Below are 17,843 nucleotides of genomic sequence, written 5' to 3'. Positions count from 1 at the left end.
TGGAGGAAGCGGGCAGCTGCCTGCTTGGTGGCTTTGTGCCCCGCCCACCTCGCTCCCGGGCCCGCCGTAGGGGGGCGCTGCGGCTGAGCGGCGGGGGGCGCTGCCTCCTCCGGGACGGCGGGGGGCGCTGCGGGCCGGGCAGAGGGGGCGGCCCGGGCCGGCTCGGCGAGCGGCGCGGCGGATGGAGAGTCTGGCCGCGGCCGGCGGCGCCGCCTCCTCGTCGGGCCGGGCACGGCGGGCCGGGGCCTTTGTGTGAGGCGGCGGCGGCGATGGTGCTCGGGCCCCGCGGAGCCGGGTAAGAGTGGCCGAACCCAGGGCTGTCCTTGGCCGAGGCCCGACCCCTGTCCCGGCCTTTCTCGCGCTCGCTGAGCTCCCTCCTGCCCGCTCCCCTCGGCCAGACCCAACCTCCCCGGCCGCGCGCCAACCCTGGCCGACCCCGCTGCCCATCCCTGGCCTCCGGGCCGGCCCTGCGCCCCCGCGTGCCCCCGCCTCCCGGAGTTCGCCGGTGGAAGCGCGGTTCTTTGGGGAGAGACCGAGGTGCTCGGTGCCACCCAGATGGAGTGCTCCAGCCCAATCCAACCCCCTTCCTCTCGGATTCGACCTCCAGAGGGAAGACTGCGGCGCCACGGGATTGTTGGGGTACCTTCTCGGAAGTTGCGAATCTGACCCCCTCCGGTCCCCAGGCAGGCTTCCCCTTTCTCCGACCTGTTGACCGTTGATGTGTGGCCACCCAGGAGCTGCTTGGCTGGCACCCAGACAATGCTCAGAAGCTTTCTGGGTCCCAGCAAAAGTTGGGAGTTAGTAGAATGTGTTGAGGTGAAGGAGACTGTGTTGCGCAGGACTAGAAGTGAGACAGAAGAATGCTACTGGCCTTCTTTCTCTTCCTTGGGCATTCAAGTTTCAAAAGGGAAAAAGTGATATTGAGCAGGCCTTTTAGGAGTCTTACCTATACAATGAGGTATCTTCTTATGGCAACAAGTATATCTCTTAGTCCTGGTCAACATAAGTATAAATCCCAGAAAGAGTGGTAAATAGAAATAAAGCATATTTAAGCAATATTAAGTACCACAGTTGTGTTCTACTTTGCTTTACTCCTTTGGGTTCTGAAGTATTTTTACTTCATCCACAGTTTGCAGAGAATGTGATAGAGTACTATCTCAGTGGCTCTGGGTTGTGGAGACAAGAGACTAGGTATGTGGTACAGGTAGGGAGAGATGGGAACCCAAGAATGAGCAAGAGATTTATTTAGGGACTGAAAGGACACAGAAATGCTAGAAAACTAAAAGGTGGAGGGAGCATCCTTGTCTTTTCCTCAGCAGCTAAAGGAACTTTGACAGCTGGTTCAAATAAGTATATGACATATGGCATGGTAAGGGAGGAAAATATACTCAGTGAGATAAGAGGAAATTCAGAAATTAACATGAGAAAGATTTGAGCCAGTTGCTCTGGAAATGAAGTATAAGATTGTGTCCGAGAGAACACCTCTGGCTTGGCTCTAAGGCACTAACTAGCTTCTGTCCAACCAGGCCTTCAGCCTCTCTTTTTGTACTGATTCTTAAGGACCAAGCAATTAGATTTTTTTCAGTGGTCTTGGCTTTTGTCACAACAATTTTTGGGCATATGCGGGGAGAGAGGTCATTGTTCCATCATTTTGCTGTCCTTGTTCTCAGCAGAATGGAGCAACTCTCCCTGTCCATTCACTCCACTCCCCACCTTGAGCTTTGAAACAGACTGGTGGTGGTTTCTCCTGCAGAGTGCCTTGCTTGCAGGGATGTGTTTGGCCATCCATCTTTTCCTTTTGCAGTCCACAGATTAACCGTGCTGATAAGGAGGCAACATCATAGGAGCTGCTAAGATGGGCATGAGGATCAAACTGCAAAGCACCAACCACCCCAACAACCTGCTGAAGGAACTCAACAAGTGCCGGCTCTCAGAGACCATGTGCGATGTCACCATTGTGGTGGGGAGTCGCTCCTTCCCGGCCCACAAAGCTGTGCTGGCCTGTGCAGCTGGCTACTTCCAGAACCTCTTCCTGAATACTGGGCTAGATGCTGCCAGGACCTATGTGGTGGACTTTATTACCCCTGCCAACTTTGAGAAGATTCTGAGCTTTGTCTACACATCAGAGCTCTTCACGGACCTGATCAATGTTGGGGTTATCTATGAGGTAGCTGAGCGTCTGGGTATGGAGGACCTCCTCCGGGCCTGTCACTCCACCTTTCCTGACCTGGAAAGCACAGCTGTGGCCAAGCCCCTGACCAGCACCAGTGAGAGCCACTCTGGTACGCTGAGTTGTAGCTCAGCAGAACCTGCCCATGCCCTCGGAGAACTCCGGGGCAGTGGGGAGCACTTTGGTCCTGATAGAAACTATGTCTTACCTAGTGATGCTGGAGGAAACTATAAAGAGGAAGAGAGAAATGTTACCAGTGACACTAACCATAACATGCCTCTGCCACAGCAGCCACTGCCGTCAAAAATGGAAGACCACGATAATCCTGCTCCTTTCACATCTGTACCTAATGTGACCCAGCCAGTCCTAGGCACTGTCAGCATGGGCATCCAAACCAGCACCAGCTCCTGCCAGCCATACAAACTTCAGAGCAATGGAGACTTCAGTAAAAACAGCTTCTTCCCCCCTGACAATGCAATAGACATTACCACTGGGACCAACTCCTGTCTGAGCAATAGCGATCACTCCAAAGATCCAGGCTTTGAGCAGATGGATGAGCTCCAGCTGGAGGACCTGGGGGATGATGACTTGCAGTTTGAAGACCCCACTGAGGAGATAGGGACAGCTGAAGAGGTGATTGAGTTGAGTGATGATAGTGAGGATGAGCTGACTTTTGGAGAGAATGATAACCGAGAGAATAAGGCCATGCCCTGCCAGGTGTGCAAGAAAGTTCTCGAGCCCAACATTCAGCTGATTCGACAGCATGCTCGGGACCACGTGGACCTGCTGACAGGCAACTGCAAGGTATGTGAGACCCACTTTCAGGACCGAAACTCCCGGGTGACCCATGTTCTGTCTCATATTGGTATTTTCCTCTTCTCCTGCGACATGTGTGAAACTAAGTTCTTTACCCAGTGGCAGCTGACCCTCCACCGACGGGATGGAATATTTGAGAATAACATCATTGTGCACCCCAATGATCCCTTGCCTGGGAAGCTGGGTTTGTTTTCAGGGGCTGCTTCCACAGAGCTGAAATGTGCTGCCTGCGGGAAGGCATTGGCCAAAGATTTCCACATGGTCCGGGGCCACATCCTTGACCATCTAAACTTGAAAGGCCAGGCCTGCAGCGTCTGTGACCAGCGCCACCTCAACCTCTGCAGCCTCATGTGGCACATGCTCTCTCATCTTGGCATTTCAGTCTTCTCCTGCTCTGTCTGTGCGAACAGCTTTGTGGACTGGCACCTCCTAGAGAAGCACATGGCTGTCCACCAAAGCCTAGAAGACACCCTCTTCCGCTGCCACTTGTGTAGCCAGAGCTTCAAGTCGGAGGCTGCCTATCGCTACCATGTCAGCCAGCACAAATGCAACAGTGGCCTTGACCCACGGCCTGGCTTTGGGCTACAGCACTCAGCTCTACAGAAGCGGAAGCTGCCAGCAGAGGAGTTCCTGAGTGAGGAGCTGGCTCTGCAGGGCCAACCTGGGAACAGTAAGTACAGCTGCAAGGTCTGTGGCAAAAGATTTGCCCACACGAGCGAATTTAACTACCACCGGCGGATCCACACGGGCGAGAAGCCGTACCAGTGTAAGGTGTGCCACAAGTTCTTCCGAGGCCGCTCAACCATCAAGTGCCACCTGAAGACACATTCAGGGGCCCTCATGTATCGCTGCACTGTCTGTGGCCACTATAGCTCCACCCTTAACCTCATGAGCAAGCATGTTGGCGTGCACAAAGGCAGCCTTCCGCCTGACTTCACCATTGAGCAGACCTTTATGTACATTATCCATTCCAAAGAGGCGGAAAAGAACCCGGACAGCTGACTGGGTCCCAGCAGAGCCAAGGAGAGCTCCCAGGTGGCAGCCAAGACATTAATTTTTTAATGGCTGTTGGTCCCACCCCAGTTGAAGTTGTAACTTTGCCTTGATAGAAATTCTGTTCTGTCTTGTGTTTAAAGAAGGAAAAAGAAGAAATAGCACATGTTTTTGAGAAGCAATGGCCCTATCATGTTTACCTCCTTACCTGTTCTTGCCCATGAAGGGCTGTGTTTTTGGTTCTTTTGAGGCTGGTCTTGGGATCTCATCAGGCAGTTGGTGTCAACTAGATCCCCTTCCCCAGCCTTTCGAGTTTTATGCTGCTAAGAATCCAACCAACAGCCTCACTGAATAGAGGAGGTGGAGAGAGGTTTTCATTGTGGGTGTAACTGCCAGACCTCCAGCTGAGACAACTGACTGTGAGAGAGATTTTTGGCAATGTGGACATTTAGAAGAGACCAGTCAGCAGGGCAGCTCACCCAAGGTTCCAGCCCCAGCCTTTAGCAGGGAAAAGGCATCAGGGATAGAGGTACCTGCTTGTTGCACGGCGCTAATCTGCTGGTTGGACAGTAAAATCTTTTGGAAGCTAGATCCAAACTGGGGACTAAGCTTTCTATTTAGACCAGAAAGCTTTGGGATGAATCCTTGCCAGCCAGAAGAGGTCCTTCAGTGCCACCAGAAGTGGCAGCCTGGATGGACAGGAAGGGAGGCTTCTCCTCTCAATTCCAAAGAAACATGATTTTATGGAGTGAAGGCCCAGGACGTCAGGCCTTCCCTGTGGGGCAAAGAGGACAGGGAGCCATTTGACATAGTCAGTCATCTGTTACCTGGCCACCTCCATCAACCTTGAATTTTCTGATGGAGAGGTGGGGATATCTCTGACAGCAGCAGCCTTGCCTTAATTTACATTCTGTCTCCCACCTACATGTGTGTTTGACCTGTAGTGTAGATGAGGAGACCCCATGAGGTGGATTGATGGACTGGGAGCCCTTCAGGATTAAAGGCCGAGTAACTGGTGGTGCGTAGTGGGATGCCTCTCTGTCGCAGTTGGGTAACCCGTTGTTTACTTTGTGCAGCTGGACAGGAGCTTTGGCCGCTGACTTTTGACCTGCTGGAATTTATCCTGATCTGTCTTTGCATTGCCACCAGGGGGCACTATTTGTTGGCCCCTAGTTCAGGCCCTCCCTAGGTGTCTGGGAAACATTTCTGCCCAGCCCAAGCTGTTTTGTTCTTAGTTGACTTTTGAGGGAGTCTTGCCCAAAGAAGGTTTGAGTAAGAGGGTCCTTGTTCTCGCATGCTCATCGGCTCACCTCAGTAACTCATACTACCTCACTGCTCAGGCGAGCTCTGGGAGTCCCTGGCCTGGGCCCTGACACTGCCCCTAGAGGGACTCAGCAGCACCCTGGGCTGTTTCACAAGCAAGTGGTTTTAATTAACTCACAAAGCCTTTTTTTTGACATTAATATTTATTTATTTTTATTTTCATATACATATTACCCAGCATCTCTTTTTGGATAAGAGACTTCAGGAAAATGAGTTTCTCTCCAGCAAGGAGCCACATTCCAGGGGATGATCCTGGCCAGAGATTCAGGAAATAGGCTAGCACTGGGAGAGAACATGTCAAGCCTTTACATAAGCAAATTCTTTTCTTTCTCTCCAGATAGGCTCTTCCAGAATAAACCCAGAGAACCTTTTGGGCAGTGGACATTAAGTTCTAGGGAGTTGGGGCTTGTTAAATTCCTAGGCCTTTCATCCTCCTTCCATTCTGTGATAAGAGTAGATTGGGGACTGGGCTGAGGAGATCGAGTCACATGAAGGACCTTTTTGCACATTTTCTCATCACTCCTAAACTCAGAAAGCTGTATTAAGACATAGGCAAACAAAGCTCCATCTTTGGTGGACCTGCTGCCTCTCTCCCCAGCCCTAAACTTAAAAAGCTTCTGAGTTGGAGTGCATGGCTCTCTGGTGGGGTGACCATTACATGAAGGGACTTGTACAAGTGGCACCTTTCGCCATCTAAACCCAACTTGGTAAATCTTCCCTTGGGCATACTTGTCAGGAAAGCAGTGCTGAGACTTTTCATCCCTGGCTGGCTTCTCTTTCCCACACTGACCATTAGAAACTTAAGAAGGAAAATATATGAAAGAGGACTGTAAAGTGCTAAGCTTTTCCAGCCTGAATGATCCCTGCCAAACTGTTGGTAAGGACTGATTTTTTTAGTGACCAGATTTGAGAGAGGTGGTACTGGACCCCAATCAGGTATCTGAGAATGGGTTAAGATGCTGAAGAAACGCTTTCCCTTAATGGAAGGCATCATGGATGCTGGGTAGTTTGTGTATTTAACCTGAAACTGTGAAGTATTCCCTTTTTGCCAGTAAACCAAAAAGCAAATCCTTAAAACTTTGCCCTGAAACACTAAACAAGAAAAACTGCACCCCCTGGTCGTCCTGAGGCCAAGGGATTGATAAGGGTGGTCCAGTTGGTTGCAGTCAGACCTGTAGCAGGGTCAGTAGCTAGCGAGGCGCATTGACCAAACCCTGTTCCTCCACGTGTCTCCTGTACTCACACCTGAACCTTCCCTCTGTTTGGAATTATGTTTGCTGCCTCTGCCTCTAGCTCACCCTTTTCTGAACTGTTTTACTTGAAACACTATATTGTGGCAAAGGGCACTCAAGGATACGTAGTAGGAGGTATTCATTTTATTTTGAGTTTTTAATTTTTTCAATGTCTGTTCATTTGATTTGTGGTGCCCTCTGCCCTGGAACCCAGTTTAGCACTGTCTCCTGCTGTACTGTTCCAAGATTCTGTTTGACCCTTGAATGTCTTGTCTTCGCCCTTTTCCTCCTTTTTCTTTTCTGTACTCTGGACTGGCTACCTAATTGGCAGAGTCCCTTGTTTAAAAATTATTGAGAATTTCAAGATGGCAGTTGTAGAACATTAAACCAAGCATGAGGCTGTTCTCAACCTGCCTCATAAGGGAAGAGGGTGACACTTGAACAGCACACTGGGATAAAGAGCAGAGCCTGCTTGTGCCCAGAGAAGGGGATCGCTGTCCCAGCTCTTCTGTGACCACTGATGGCTCACTGGTGCCACAGCTCCTGCTGGGAAGCCCTGCTGTACCCTCATTTATTCCTAAATTTTAGGACTCCATGGAGTCTACAGTTCAAGGTTAGTTGGGAAGAAAGGAGGTGGGGGTGGGGCTCTGGCCCAGGTGACCTCTAAGAGCCAGAAAATGGGTAAAAGTTCTTTTTGACTTCTCTGCTGACCTGTCATCACCCTTTTGTCTCCAGGACAAGCCTTTGGGCTTAAATACCTCCTCCCCAGTCGGGTTTTGCTACTGATGATTTTTCTTTGTCTTCTGGCCTCCTGCTGTGACCTATTTTCCCAGGCTATGCAACTGTGGAAGTGAATTTAAATCCCTTTATAGATGGACACTAATGTTATTGGCATGGGAGTAGGCTATGTGGAGAAGCCTGTGCCCAGCTGGGGGTCGCTACACGTCCTTTTTCCTAAGTCCTGCACTGAATGAGTCAGGAAGTAGGGCACACAGCGTTCATTTCACTGTGGTTGCTCATCGCAAACTTAACATCAGGATGAAAATGAAGCTGTTTGGGTTTCAATGTTTCTTTAACACCCTTTCCTTGTCGAGTCCACCCTCCCCTCTGACCTCTACTAGCTAAAGTCTCTTATGAAATGGAGAAGAGTTGTTGATGTCTAACTCCTTCCATTAAATTAATAAGTACTGACCTCCTAATATTTAAGTGTTTACTATCTATTGCTGTAAAGTTTTGTATATTTTGTAAACTTTTTTCCCAAATAGTAGATGTCTAAAATCGTTGTACATCTGATTCTTTTATATTCCATTGTTCAGCACAAAGTGTGTTTTTTATTTAGAATAAAAAAAGGAAATTGGAAGTGGGAGTTCTTTTCCTTTTTCCCACGATCGTACTCATCCCTTGAGCGCAGTGTCTGGGCCTGCACCCGCTCAGTAGCAGTGCTCTGCTCAGCAGAATTCTTTTAGGTAGCAGATTTTCCTTTCCTGTAGCTGGAATTCCCCAGGGTTAACTTGATGTCCTGTTTTTAGAGGGAAATTAAGTAAATGATCCTACCTTTTTGGGGGGAACATGTCTGAGGGGATTTTCTGTTGGCTCAGAGAGCCAAGTAGAACTCTGCTAATGTCTTGTTGGACTTGAGATTTGACCACAAATTGTCTTGCCAGTGCCATTTAATTCACTGTGACATGGCATGTTGGAGTGGAGAGAGGCAATCAAACAGAGGCAGAGGTTTGGCATAATTTCCTGAGGTTGATAACAAATAAACCTCCACAGAAAAGGAGACAAACCTCTTGAAGTTAAGGTGCGATGTGGTCCATTTGGTCTCAGAGTACATTGCCTGGGCCGGCACCCTGTCACGACTCAGAAGAGGCTGAGCTGAGCAGCCTTGCTGCAGTCAGCACAGCCGGTTCCCTTTCCTCCCAAAGCCCTGAGGAAGTGTGAGCACAGGGTCATAACTGATGGCCGGAATGAAATCCGTGAGAAGAGCACAATCTTGGGAAAGTGGACTCTGAGGTGACCTGGGATGTGACAGATGTAAGACTGAGTTTCCTTTAGGAAACTCTGGAGCACGAGTTGGGAGGCAATGATACGGGCATCAGATATTGGCTTGGGTTTTGCATGAGCGTAGGCAAGGAAAGTCTTTTCAATGTATTTTCTGCGTTGTGAAGTCCTTACTGCAGCCCCAGGTTGGACTCTCCTGGTTGAAAAGCCTTCAGCTCTATGCCACTGAGCAGCTGTTGTAGCTTAAGACCCTTTGAGGTTGGGCCCCCTATATAGGGGGGTTGTAGATAAAGATTATCCCCCATGCTTCTGACAAATGGGTACGTTTACCACCGGAGCACATGTCTAATGCATCTGGTGAGTACAGTTTCAGATTTCTAAAAGCAGAGGAGACAGCACTCCAGGTCAATGAGTTATTCCAAGTTAAACATTCCAGGCCCACTGAGTGCTGAGCAGGACAGAGGTTCTCAGTGGTTATGTCCACAAGCCCTTCCGTCTCCACAGGCAGGACTAAGAGGCCAAGGACTTGAACCTATTCTTAGGCTGTTATTTCAGACAGAATTCATGGTCATGGTCCCAGTGTCTCAACCTGATAAATGAACCTTTCCAGAAGACCTTGTTAACAAGAGAACAACTTTTCCTATCTATAGGACAAGTATTACTAGAAATAAGTTTCTGGACAGGTAAATTGTGCAAGAGATTAGGCCAAGGAGAAAGAAGTGTAAGGGTGAGAACTGACAGAAGAATACTAGAACTCTGTCCTGTGACAGAAGTGGAAAATTCCCACTTCCCTGCCCTGTGCAGGGAACAAAGGCTGAGGGACAGAGCATCTGTCAGTGCTTGCTGCTGGCTGTCCCACGGTCTGTTCCCAGAATAGGTGTCCCTTGATACTGTGCTATCATGATCTGGAGAGAAAGGGAGAGGGGTGGGGTGGATTTCTAATAGCATCTCATCTAGATCCGAAATGTCCTAGATCCAAAGCTGGGAGGAGATGGGCTGAGGAGCTGTGACACTGGGGCGCTTCTGCTGGGGCTGGGAGGGGAGCTGGACAAGGCGCGGGGGTGGGGGGGGGGGTATCGGCAAGGAAATGGAGAGTTTCCTGGATGGTGGAAGGGGGTGGAGAACCATCCTGGCAACCCAGCTGCTGGGTGTCTGCTCAGACCTGGGCTTCACCCCGCCCTTGCTTCCCCACCCCCTCCATTTATCACAGCACTGAGGATGCGCTGCTAGGAAACGTCCTGCTGAGACCTCCTGGTTCCTTGGCCTCTGGCCTCTTGTCCCCACAGCCTGCATGGTGTGCTGGCAGATAAACAAGCACACAAACACAAAAGGAAAGTTTTGTGAGGTTCCTGCAGAGCTCACTTTCTGGCCAGGGTAATTTCTGCAACGAGTGTAGTTTCCGCTGAGCATCTCTTTAGCCTTAGCTGTTTCCCCGATCACAGCTGCAAGCGCAGATTTTTCAGAGATACAGAGTCATGGCTGTCTCTATTATTTTATTTCACCTTTTTCCCCTGTGCGTTGGCCATAGACACAAGGACTGAGACAAATAGTACAACACCAAGGACCTGTTCTTCATCTCCCCCTGCCCTCTCTCTCTCCCCACTTCAAGATATAAGATGAATTCAGAATTGACCATGAGTGCTTTGACCCTTTCCCCTGCTCCCCCAGAATCTCTCACCTACAGTTCCAGCTTTCCACTTCACAGAGGGAGGAGACTGAACTCTACCTCAGCTGCCTATAAGAGATTAAGGAGTGGAGTTGGGTAAAGTATTTGGTGCCTGGAAGTTCAGGCTGGGATGGCGGTGGGGGCCTGCTGCAGTGGTCTGGGCGCCCTCCTTGGTGATGATGATGGAATGCTGTGTGGAAGAGGAGGAAGAGGAAGCACGTCTGCCTGCCCTGGCCTGGGCCTTGGGAAGGTAATGGACCACGGCGCTCAGCAGCCGGCCCCTGAAGCTCGGGCTGAGAAAGTTGTAAAGGATGGGGTTGATGACACAGTGGAGCATGGAGAAGCAGTCGATGACATCATAGAAGAAGTAGAGCAGGTTAGCCAGGTAGCAGTGGAGGGAGATGTGGATCTCATGCAGTGTGAGCAGCAGCAGGGACACATGGTAGGGAAGCCAGCAGACGGCAAAGACTGCAATGTAGGCACACACGAGCAGACAGTGGCGCCGGCTCTCGGGCCTCCCCGTCCGCCGCAGCTGGCAGACTGTCAGCACGTTGAAGACTGCGATGAGAGCAAAAGGCAGCAGGAAGCCCAGGATGGTGGTAGACAGGGTCATCACCAGGGCCCATTTGCTGAAGATCTCCAGAGGGGCCACGAAGAGACACACGGGCTCAGGGGTCTCCAGAAGCTGGATGTGGACCACTTCGGGCAGTGGAAGGATGGCCGAGAGCACCCAGACGCCTGCGCACACAGCCCGCCGCACTCGGTGCTGGTGGCGCTGCCAGAAGGGAGAGGCACGGGTAAGGGTGACGTAGCGGTCAATGCTGAGGCACACCAGGAAGAAGATGCTGCTGTACAAGTTGACAAAGTAGAAGTAGTGGGTGAAGCGGCAGGAAAAGCCACCCCAGAGCCAGGTGTAGTCCAGTGCGACTTCCAGCATCCACACGGGCAGAGACAGGATGATGCCCAGGTCCGCTATGGCCATGTTGAGGATATAGAGGTTCAGCAGCCCCACCCGGCCTGAGTAGCGCCAGTTGACGCAGATCACCAGGAGGTTCTCCACCAGCCCGACCACGAAGATGGCCAGGTAGAGGACAAAGAGGGCCACCCGCTTGGTGTTCTCACTGAGCTCCATGTGGCACTCGGAAAAAGTGTGGTTCAAGAAGTAGAGCAGTTCAGTCCAGTTGTGGATCTCTCCAATGTCATAGACAAACCCAGCAGTGACCTCCTTTGAAGGGCCGGACTCCATGCTGGCTGTGACTGATGTCAGGACCAGCAAATGCCTGGTGGGGAGAAGAGGAGGTTGGAAGAGAAAGGAGACTTCGGTCACAGCTTTGTGTCCCCCAGGTAGCAGGTCCCTGGGACCAGGAGGCTTTGGGGAAAGATTCTAGGTATGAAGAGGCAAGAAAGGGAAGATAAGGACTCACACTCTGAACAAATAGTACACAACTCACTTGTCAGCTTTGACCCGAGAGCAGAGATACTTTGTTAAGTGGCCTCAGTGGTGGGAGAGACCAGAATTGTTTGGGCCCAACCAGACTTGCACCCCGCCTGGCCCGGCGCACCCTCCTCCAGCCTCAGGTGCACTGGCTCAAACCTCCACTTTTCTCCTGGCACTTCACACCTTGGCCCTTTCACACTGGCCTTTCTCAGGAGGCTCTTGCTCTGTCTTACCATTTGGTCTGTGGGAGTGGGACACGCACACACCAACATGTGCAACGTGCACACAGCCCTCTAATTCGGCCCTGGGAATATCAGGATCATGGAGGAAAAGCAGTTGCCTCCAAGCCCTTCTTCCGTGAGAGAGAGTGACACTCACCTGAGTTTCCCTAGGGAGCACCTCCAGGCCTGGAGGGCCGGGGGTCCGGACTGTTGCAGAGCTGCGAGGAGGCTAGAAGGAGTGTAGCCTTGGGGCTGGCTTTGCTTTAGGCTTCAGGGCCGCCCTTCTCATCCTGGAAGCCGTATCACTGGCTGAGGCTCTGTGGGAGAGGGTCAGGATTTTTCCTGCCTCCTCCCAATCCAGTTAGAGGGGAAGTCCAGCAAAAGACCAGCACACTGGGTCAGGGAGGAGTCAGGCTGCAAGCATTAATATCCAGGCTCCTCCCTCACTAGATGTGGGAATTTACCTCCTACAGCCTGGGTTCTCTCTTCTGCAAAGTGGGACAATAGTAGCTACTATTAGGTGTGTGGTGTGAGAATTAAATGAGCCATCACGGTGAAGTGTTTAGCACAGGACTGGGCCTATGTTCAATGCTTCACACATGCATGTGTTTTCCACTCTTTAAATCAGCTTGGAATCCCACTCTTCCATGTTTGTCTTCATTTCTACTAAAGCAGAACTGGACAGAGGTGGGAGGGCTAAAAACATCTGAAAATCAGCCAGACTTTTAATCGCTTTGGCCCTTCCCCCTGCCATGCTCCCAGCCTTCACTTGGAGCTCTGAGTTGAGAATCTGGAGAGAAAAGAAAGACTGGATATGGGGTGGGGAAGGGGCAGTGTTGAGCTTCAGGGAGACTCCGAGATGGAGAGGGGAACAGCATTCTTTGCCCCACAGCTCCATACGTCCAGTGAAGTCTGTGCATGGGGGAGGGAGTGGGGGCAGAGGAGAGAGAGATTGATTGAAAGTCACTCAGCTTCTCCCTCCCTCTAGCCCACAGGGTAACTCATGGCATGGACTGTTTTGTTGAAGAACATCTTGTGTCAGCAGAGCTTCCTGCATCTCAGGGCACTTTTACCTCAGTTTACCATTTGATCCTTGAGGTACCCTTTGGGGAGCAAGGATGGGCTTCCTTATCCTCTGTGAGGCCCAGGAAGGTTGCCTGTCTCACACAAGCCACACTGCGCAGATGGTAGAGCCACGTAGAGTTGGGCCCGTGTTTTGTAGGATGTAGAGCAAGGATGTGTTGGCTGGAGGGGATTTGGTACACATATATTTAATCAAGGTGAAATTCTCATAACAGCATTAACCATTTTAAAGTATACAATTCAGTGGCATTTAGGACACTCATATTGTTGTGCAACAACCCCCTTTACCTAGTTCCAAGTATTTTCATCACCCCAAAAGAAAACCCCATACCCATTAAGCACTCACTCCCTATTCCCCTAGTCCCTGGCAGTGCCCATTCTGCTTTCTGTCTCTGTAGCTTTATCTATCACGGATATTTAATATGAATGGAATCATGCAATGTGTGACCTTTGTGTCTGGTTTTTTCCACTTAGCGTAATATTTTTGAGGTTCATCCACATTATAGCATGTATCAGTATTGCATTTCTTTTTATGACTGAGTAATAGTCCATTGCATGGATATGGCACATTTTGTTTATCCATTCAGGGAGGGGATTTTTTTAAGTTTGCTAATTAATTTTTTATTAATTTTATTAAACATAACATCAAATTTGCCATTTTAACTACTTTAAATATGCAGTTCAGTAGCATTAAGTACTTTCACTTTGTTGTGCAATCATCACCACCAGTCATCTCTGTGGGAAGGGGTATTTTTAATTTGGCAATTTTCTTAAAGCCTCCTTCCGAAAAACTCTTTCTCTGCTCACAACACTTTGCCACTAAATGTGTAGGGCTTCTCCCACATACCAACCAATTTTCCAAATCTCCGGAACCAACTGGGTATTTTATAATTTAATTCAGTTCCGACACCAACCACCTGATGTTAGTGTCAGACTCCACGGGTTTAAGGTCTCAGTCTCACAAGTTTGTCCTCACTTCAGGTGCCAGTTGCAAGCAACTGATCCTCAGAGTACCCACACTTCTGTCCAATATGGCTACAAAGTCAGAGGTTCTAGCAAAATTCCCCTCAGCTTCAATAATTTGGTGGAATGGTTCAGAAATCTCAGGGAAACATTTACTTACATTTAGTGCTTTATTTTAAAGGATACAGATGAAGAGCCAGACAAAGAGGTAGGGACCCAGGGCGAGGTCGGGAAAGGTCATGAGCTTCTATGTGTGGGACTGCACCACACTCCTGGCATATGGATGTGTTCACTAACCCAGAAGATCTCTGAACCTCACAGTTTAGGTATTTCTATGAAGCCTTCATCACATAGTCATATTAGTTATTAATTTAATCTCCAGCCCACTCTCTCTCTATAGGTTGGGGAGGGAGGCTGAAAGTTCAAAGCTTCTAATCAAGGTTTGCCCTTTTTGGTGACCAGCCTCCAAAGCTACCCAGGAACCCACCAAAAGCCACCTCATTAGAAGAAGAGATGCTCCTATTACCCAGGAACGGGGGGAGGAGATCAAGAAATCTGTCATCATGAGCTACGATGACATAAAATGTGATTTACTTTGATTTTTCAGACAGTTCTATTCTCTCTCCTTCTCTTTAGGATCTCAGTTTCTAGCCTATGGATATCTTTTTTCCAGCAAGGAGCCTTATGAGATGTTTTGTTTCTTTCGTTCTCCATGCCTTTGACTCATACAAATGGAGACTCCACTAGACCAAGCCCCTTGGTTCTGGCCTCTGTTCTCTCCACACAGACCCATGGCCACTTCCATCCCTCTCAAGCCTGCATTTTAGTGGCTCATGTCTCCTGTGTCTCTGAATTTTTCACCCCAGGACCTTTTCTCTCCCAGATTGCAACATCACCCCCTGCAGTCTCACCTCCTCCTGCTCCCCAGCCCCCACCCTTCACATCCCCCAATGTGTACGTGCAGCCAGAAGAGGTGATGGCAGAGGCTCAGCTGGAAAGCTTCCTCAGGAAGCAATAAGTGATAGCTCGGCAGTTTTCGTGTGGGGGTTTATCTTTGGAGGGAGGAGGTGGGCAGCTGGAAAGAGAGAGACTGGAAGGAAGGGAAAGAGGGAGGGGCAGGAGCTCAGGCAAAAGGATTGGGGGCAAACAGCTTTGCAAGCAACAGGAGCTGCAACAGTGAAACAATTACTGGAAATTTACTCTTTCTTCTTCCTCCTCCTGCCCTCCCCCTTTTGTTTTTCAACAAATGTATGCAAGACATTGTAATCAACAATCAGAAAGGAAGGAAGGTACAGAGAGGAGTTATTGGAAGTCACAGATAAAGACAGGCAGCTTCCCAGGGTTGTTTGGGCGCCAAGGACTTGTGCCTAGACCCTGGAGGAAGGGGCAGAACAGACTGTCCCAGGAATCCCCCACCCGCCGCCCTCCACACACACTTTGTGGCATTTGTGGTCCAGGATCCTACTTGGTGTGGCAAGGGCAGCTGGATTATGAAGAGGTCAAGGCTGAAGTGTTCGGCAACAGTTGCGCTCTCATCCCTAGCCTGAGCTTCCAGAAGGTCACTGAGCTCAGAAGCCAAGTTGAGCCACAGAAGTTGCTTTGCCCTCTGACCGGGGCTTCCCCCTGCCAGCGAAGCATCCTTGTCTGCCCAGCAGCACCAGATAAAGGGCAAGAAGGATGTGGCCCAGCGACCCTCTCCTTCACTTGGCTCAGCAACTTCCTCCTCACACATGTGTCCCTCAGATGCAGTGGAGGGACCACTAGTTTGGGGATTAGACTTGGCTCTGACACCTTTGTTCCACCACTTAGTAGCTGTGTGACTTCGGGCAAGTTACTATGTTACGGAAAGCCAGACTCAAGACACGATTCAGGGAACGGAGTAAGCCTTTATTCACACGCGCGGGCTCAGAGGAGGCAGTCTCCAAATTCTGAGCCCCGAATCGGGGTTAGATAGGGGTTTATAAGCCCTAGCATTCCGGCGGGAAACGGATGGGCTTCCCAGGTGGGGGAAGGGATTAGCATTCAGGTGGGAGATTGATGAGATTGATGTGAAAACGGGCTACAGGAACAGATAAGCAATGATTAACAGTTAACCTGGGAGGGGTCTCTGGCTAGGCTGCTCCTCTTAAGTCATCTTGCCCTTATCAACTATACCTTTCTGAGTCTCAGCCTCTTTATATAAAAAGTGAAGATAATGATGTATGGGATACAGCAGATAAAATACCAATATGTAAAATGCTTGGCATTAATATGGCCCTTTTCTACTTTTGGGGGGTGAGAAAGAAGAGATCCTTCTTGTGGCATTGCTCTTCAGATATCTCTCCTGCTTCCCAACACCTGTGAGGAGGAAAGATGGGCTTCCTTATCTTCTGTGAGGCCCAGAGAATCAACACCAGCTTCCTCTTTCACTTAGTTGTCTGGCATTGTATTTCTTACATAGGAGATGAAAAATATCCCCAAATGCCGCTATGAATTACCACAGAAGAGATGTAACAGCAGCTAACATGAATGCTCACCATCTGCCAGGTACAATTGCTTTTCACGTATCGCTTCATTTAATCTTCATAATAACTTAATGAGGTGGGTACTGTGGTAGGCAAGGAAACTGAAGCACAGAGAAGTTAGACAGTTTGCCTGAGTCACACTGCTAGTAGTTCAGTAAACCCTTATTATGGTGATATTCGACCTGGATTTCTGGCATGTAATGGCTTCAGGTGGTTTGTGAACTCCCTGAAAAGTATATGAGGGTCTGTCCAGAAAGTATCCAGCCATGTAATATGAAAAATAGAAACATTTATTGACAAAGATACAAGAAACATTGTACATAGGACAAATATTCCTCAGTCCCCTTCAAAGTAGGCATCTTGGGACCTCACACAGTTCTCCCAGTCGCCATCAGCAGCCTCGTCATATTTTCCTGAATCTCATTGACGGTCTGAAATCTCTTCCCTTTCAAAGGTGATTTTAGTTTTGGGAAAAGCCAGAAGTCACAGGGCACCAAATCTGGGCTGTAGGGGGGCTGAGTCACCTGGATGATTTGATGTTTTGCCAAAAAACTCTGCAGGAAATGCATGTATGAGCAGGCACATTGTTGTGATGAAGCTGCCAATAACCAGTTGCCCACAGCTGCGACCTTCTGAACCATCCAAATAGCTTCCTCAGGGAATGTTCAAGCTTAAAGCAAAATGTGATGTGGATTCGTTGCTCTACTTGTTCAGTCACTTTGAATGCGATGGCCACACAGTACACATGCTCACTCAATGGTATCTACCATCCCCACTGACTAGTGCAGTGAAGCTGTCATATTAACTCATGCACATTCTAGTCCACTCTCCTTGGCTGCCAGGAATTGATGTCGCACAAACCATTCTCATTATGCTAACAATGGTTGGACTTTTCCCGAACAGACCTCATATACAAAATCCTGTCTAAGTCATTTTTATGGGGCTTAAATCTTCCCTTAGATTTTCAAAGGGGTCCATGGTGTCTAAAAAGTTAAAAATGATTGCCCTACAAGAACTTCTTGTAGACAGGGGCGAGGATAAAAAAAGTGGGACAAGGCATACACTTCTGGGGAGGTGACTCGGCCCTGGGAATTCTGGGAAATTTCTTGAGTGCAGGGAAAGTCCTCTTCATGAAGGCTGAGAGAAGCATGGGATGATGTGGGAAGGGGTTTGAGAAAGTGATGGTAAATTGTCTTTGCTTGCTAGCCCTCATCCTGTTCACAGGATGAAGGACAGCTGTACCCTTCTCTACGATTTCCCCAAGAGTGTGTGTGTCTGTGTGTGTAGGGGACATGCGACATTAGGCTTAGGACGAGGATACTTGGTGAGACTGATACAGACCAGAAGGGCACTAGGTACTCCTTCCCCAGGACAGCTGACGGCCTCCCAGCTGCCTCAGCTCCCCACCCTGCTCCTTCAGTTTCCCATCCCGA

The 17,843-nt window shown here is 49.6% G+C and overlaps 2 protein-coding genes across 3 annotated transcripts; one reads left to right on the top strand and one right to left on the bottom strand.

Annotated features, from left to right (window-relative positions):
- Positions 1 to 242: 242 nt before the first annotated feature.
- ZBTB39 (zinc finger and BTB domain containing 39) lies at positions 243 to 16,429 on the top strand. 2 transcript variants are annotated; one of them, XR_008529679.1, is made up of 3 exons: positions 243 to 295; positions 1,805 to 4,845; positions 16,347 to 16,429. XR_008529679.1 is itself a non-coding variant. In XM_054579936.1 (2 exons), exon 2 carries the CDS (start codon positions 1,856 to 1,858, stop codon positions 3,986 to 3,988), a length of 2,133 nt encoding a protein of 710 aa, XP_054435911.1. In that variant the 5' UTR covers positions 243 to 295; positions 1,805 to 1,855; the 3' UTR covers positions 3,989 to 7,783. The 2 variants fall into 2 exon arrangements, 1 of the variants encoding a protein (XP_054435911.1); XM_054579936.1 differs by lacking the exon at positions 16,347 to 16,429 and having other exon boundaries at positions 1,805 to 7,783.
- On the bottom strand, positions 9,994 to 12,163 carry GPR182 (G protein-coupled receptor 182). Its single transcript, XM_054579937.1, has 2 exons — positions 12,018 to 12,163; positions 9,994 to 11,481 (listed from the first exon to the last, which is right to left on the bottom strand). Exon 2 carries the CDS (start codon positions 11,445 to 11,447, stop codon positions 10,281 to 10,283), a length of 1,167 nt encoding a protein of 388 aa, XP_054435912.1. The 5' UTR covers positions 11,448 to 11,481; positions 12,018 to 12,163; the 3' UTR covers positions 9,994 to 10,280.
- Positions 16,430 to 17,843: the final 1,414 nt, after the last annotated feature.

Source organism: Pteronotus mesoamericanus, unplaced genomic scaffold (genome assembly GCF_021234165.1).
Source record: "Pteronotus mesoamericanus isolate MK-2021 breed Mesoamerican mustached bat unplaced genomic scaffold, CSHL_Meso_final contig_56, whole genome shotgun sequence".
NCBI classification, from domain to species: Eukaryota; Metazoa; Chordata; class Mammalia; order Chiroptera; family Mormoopidae; genus Pteronotus; species Pteronotus mesoamericanus.
The sequence above is the reverse complement of the archived record's forward strand: the minus strand, read 5'-3'. Positions and strand labels throughout refer to the sequence as shown.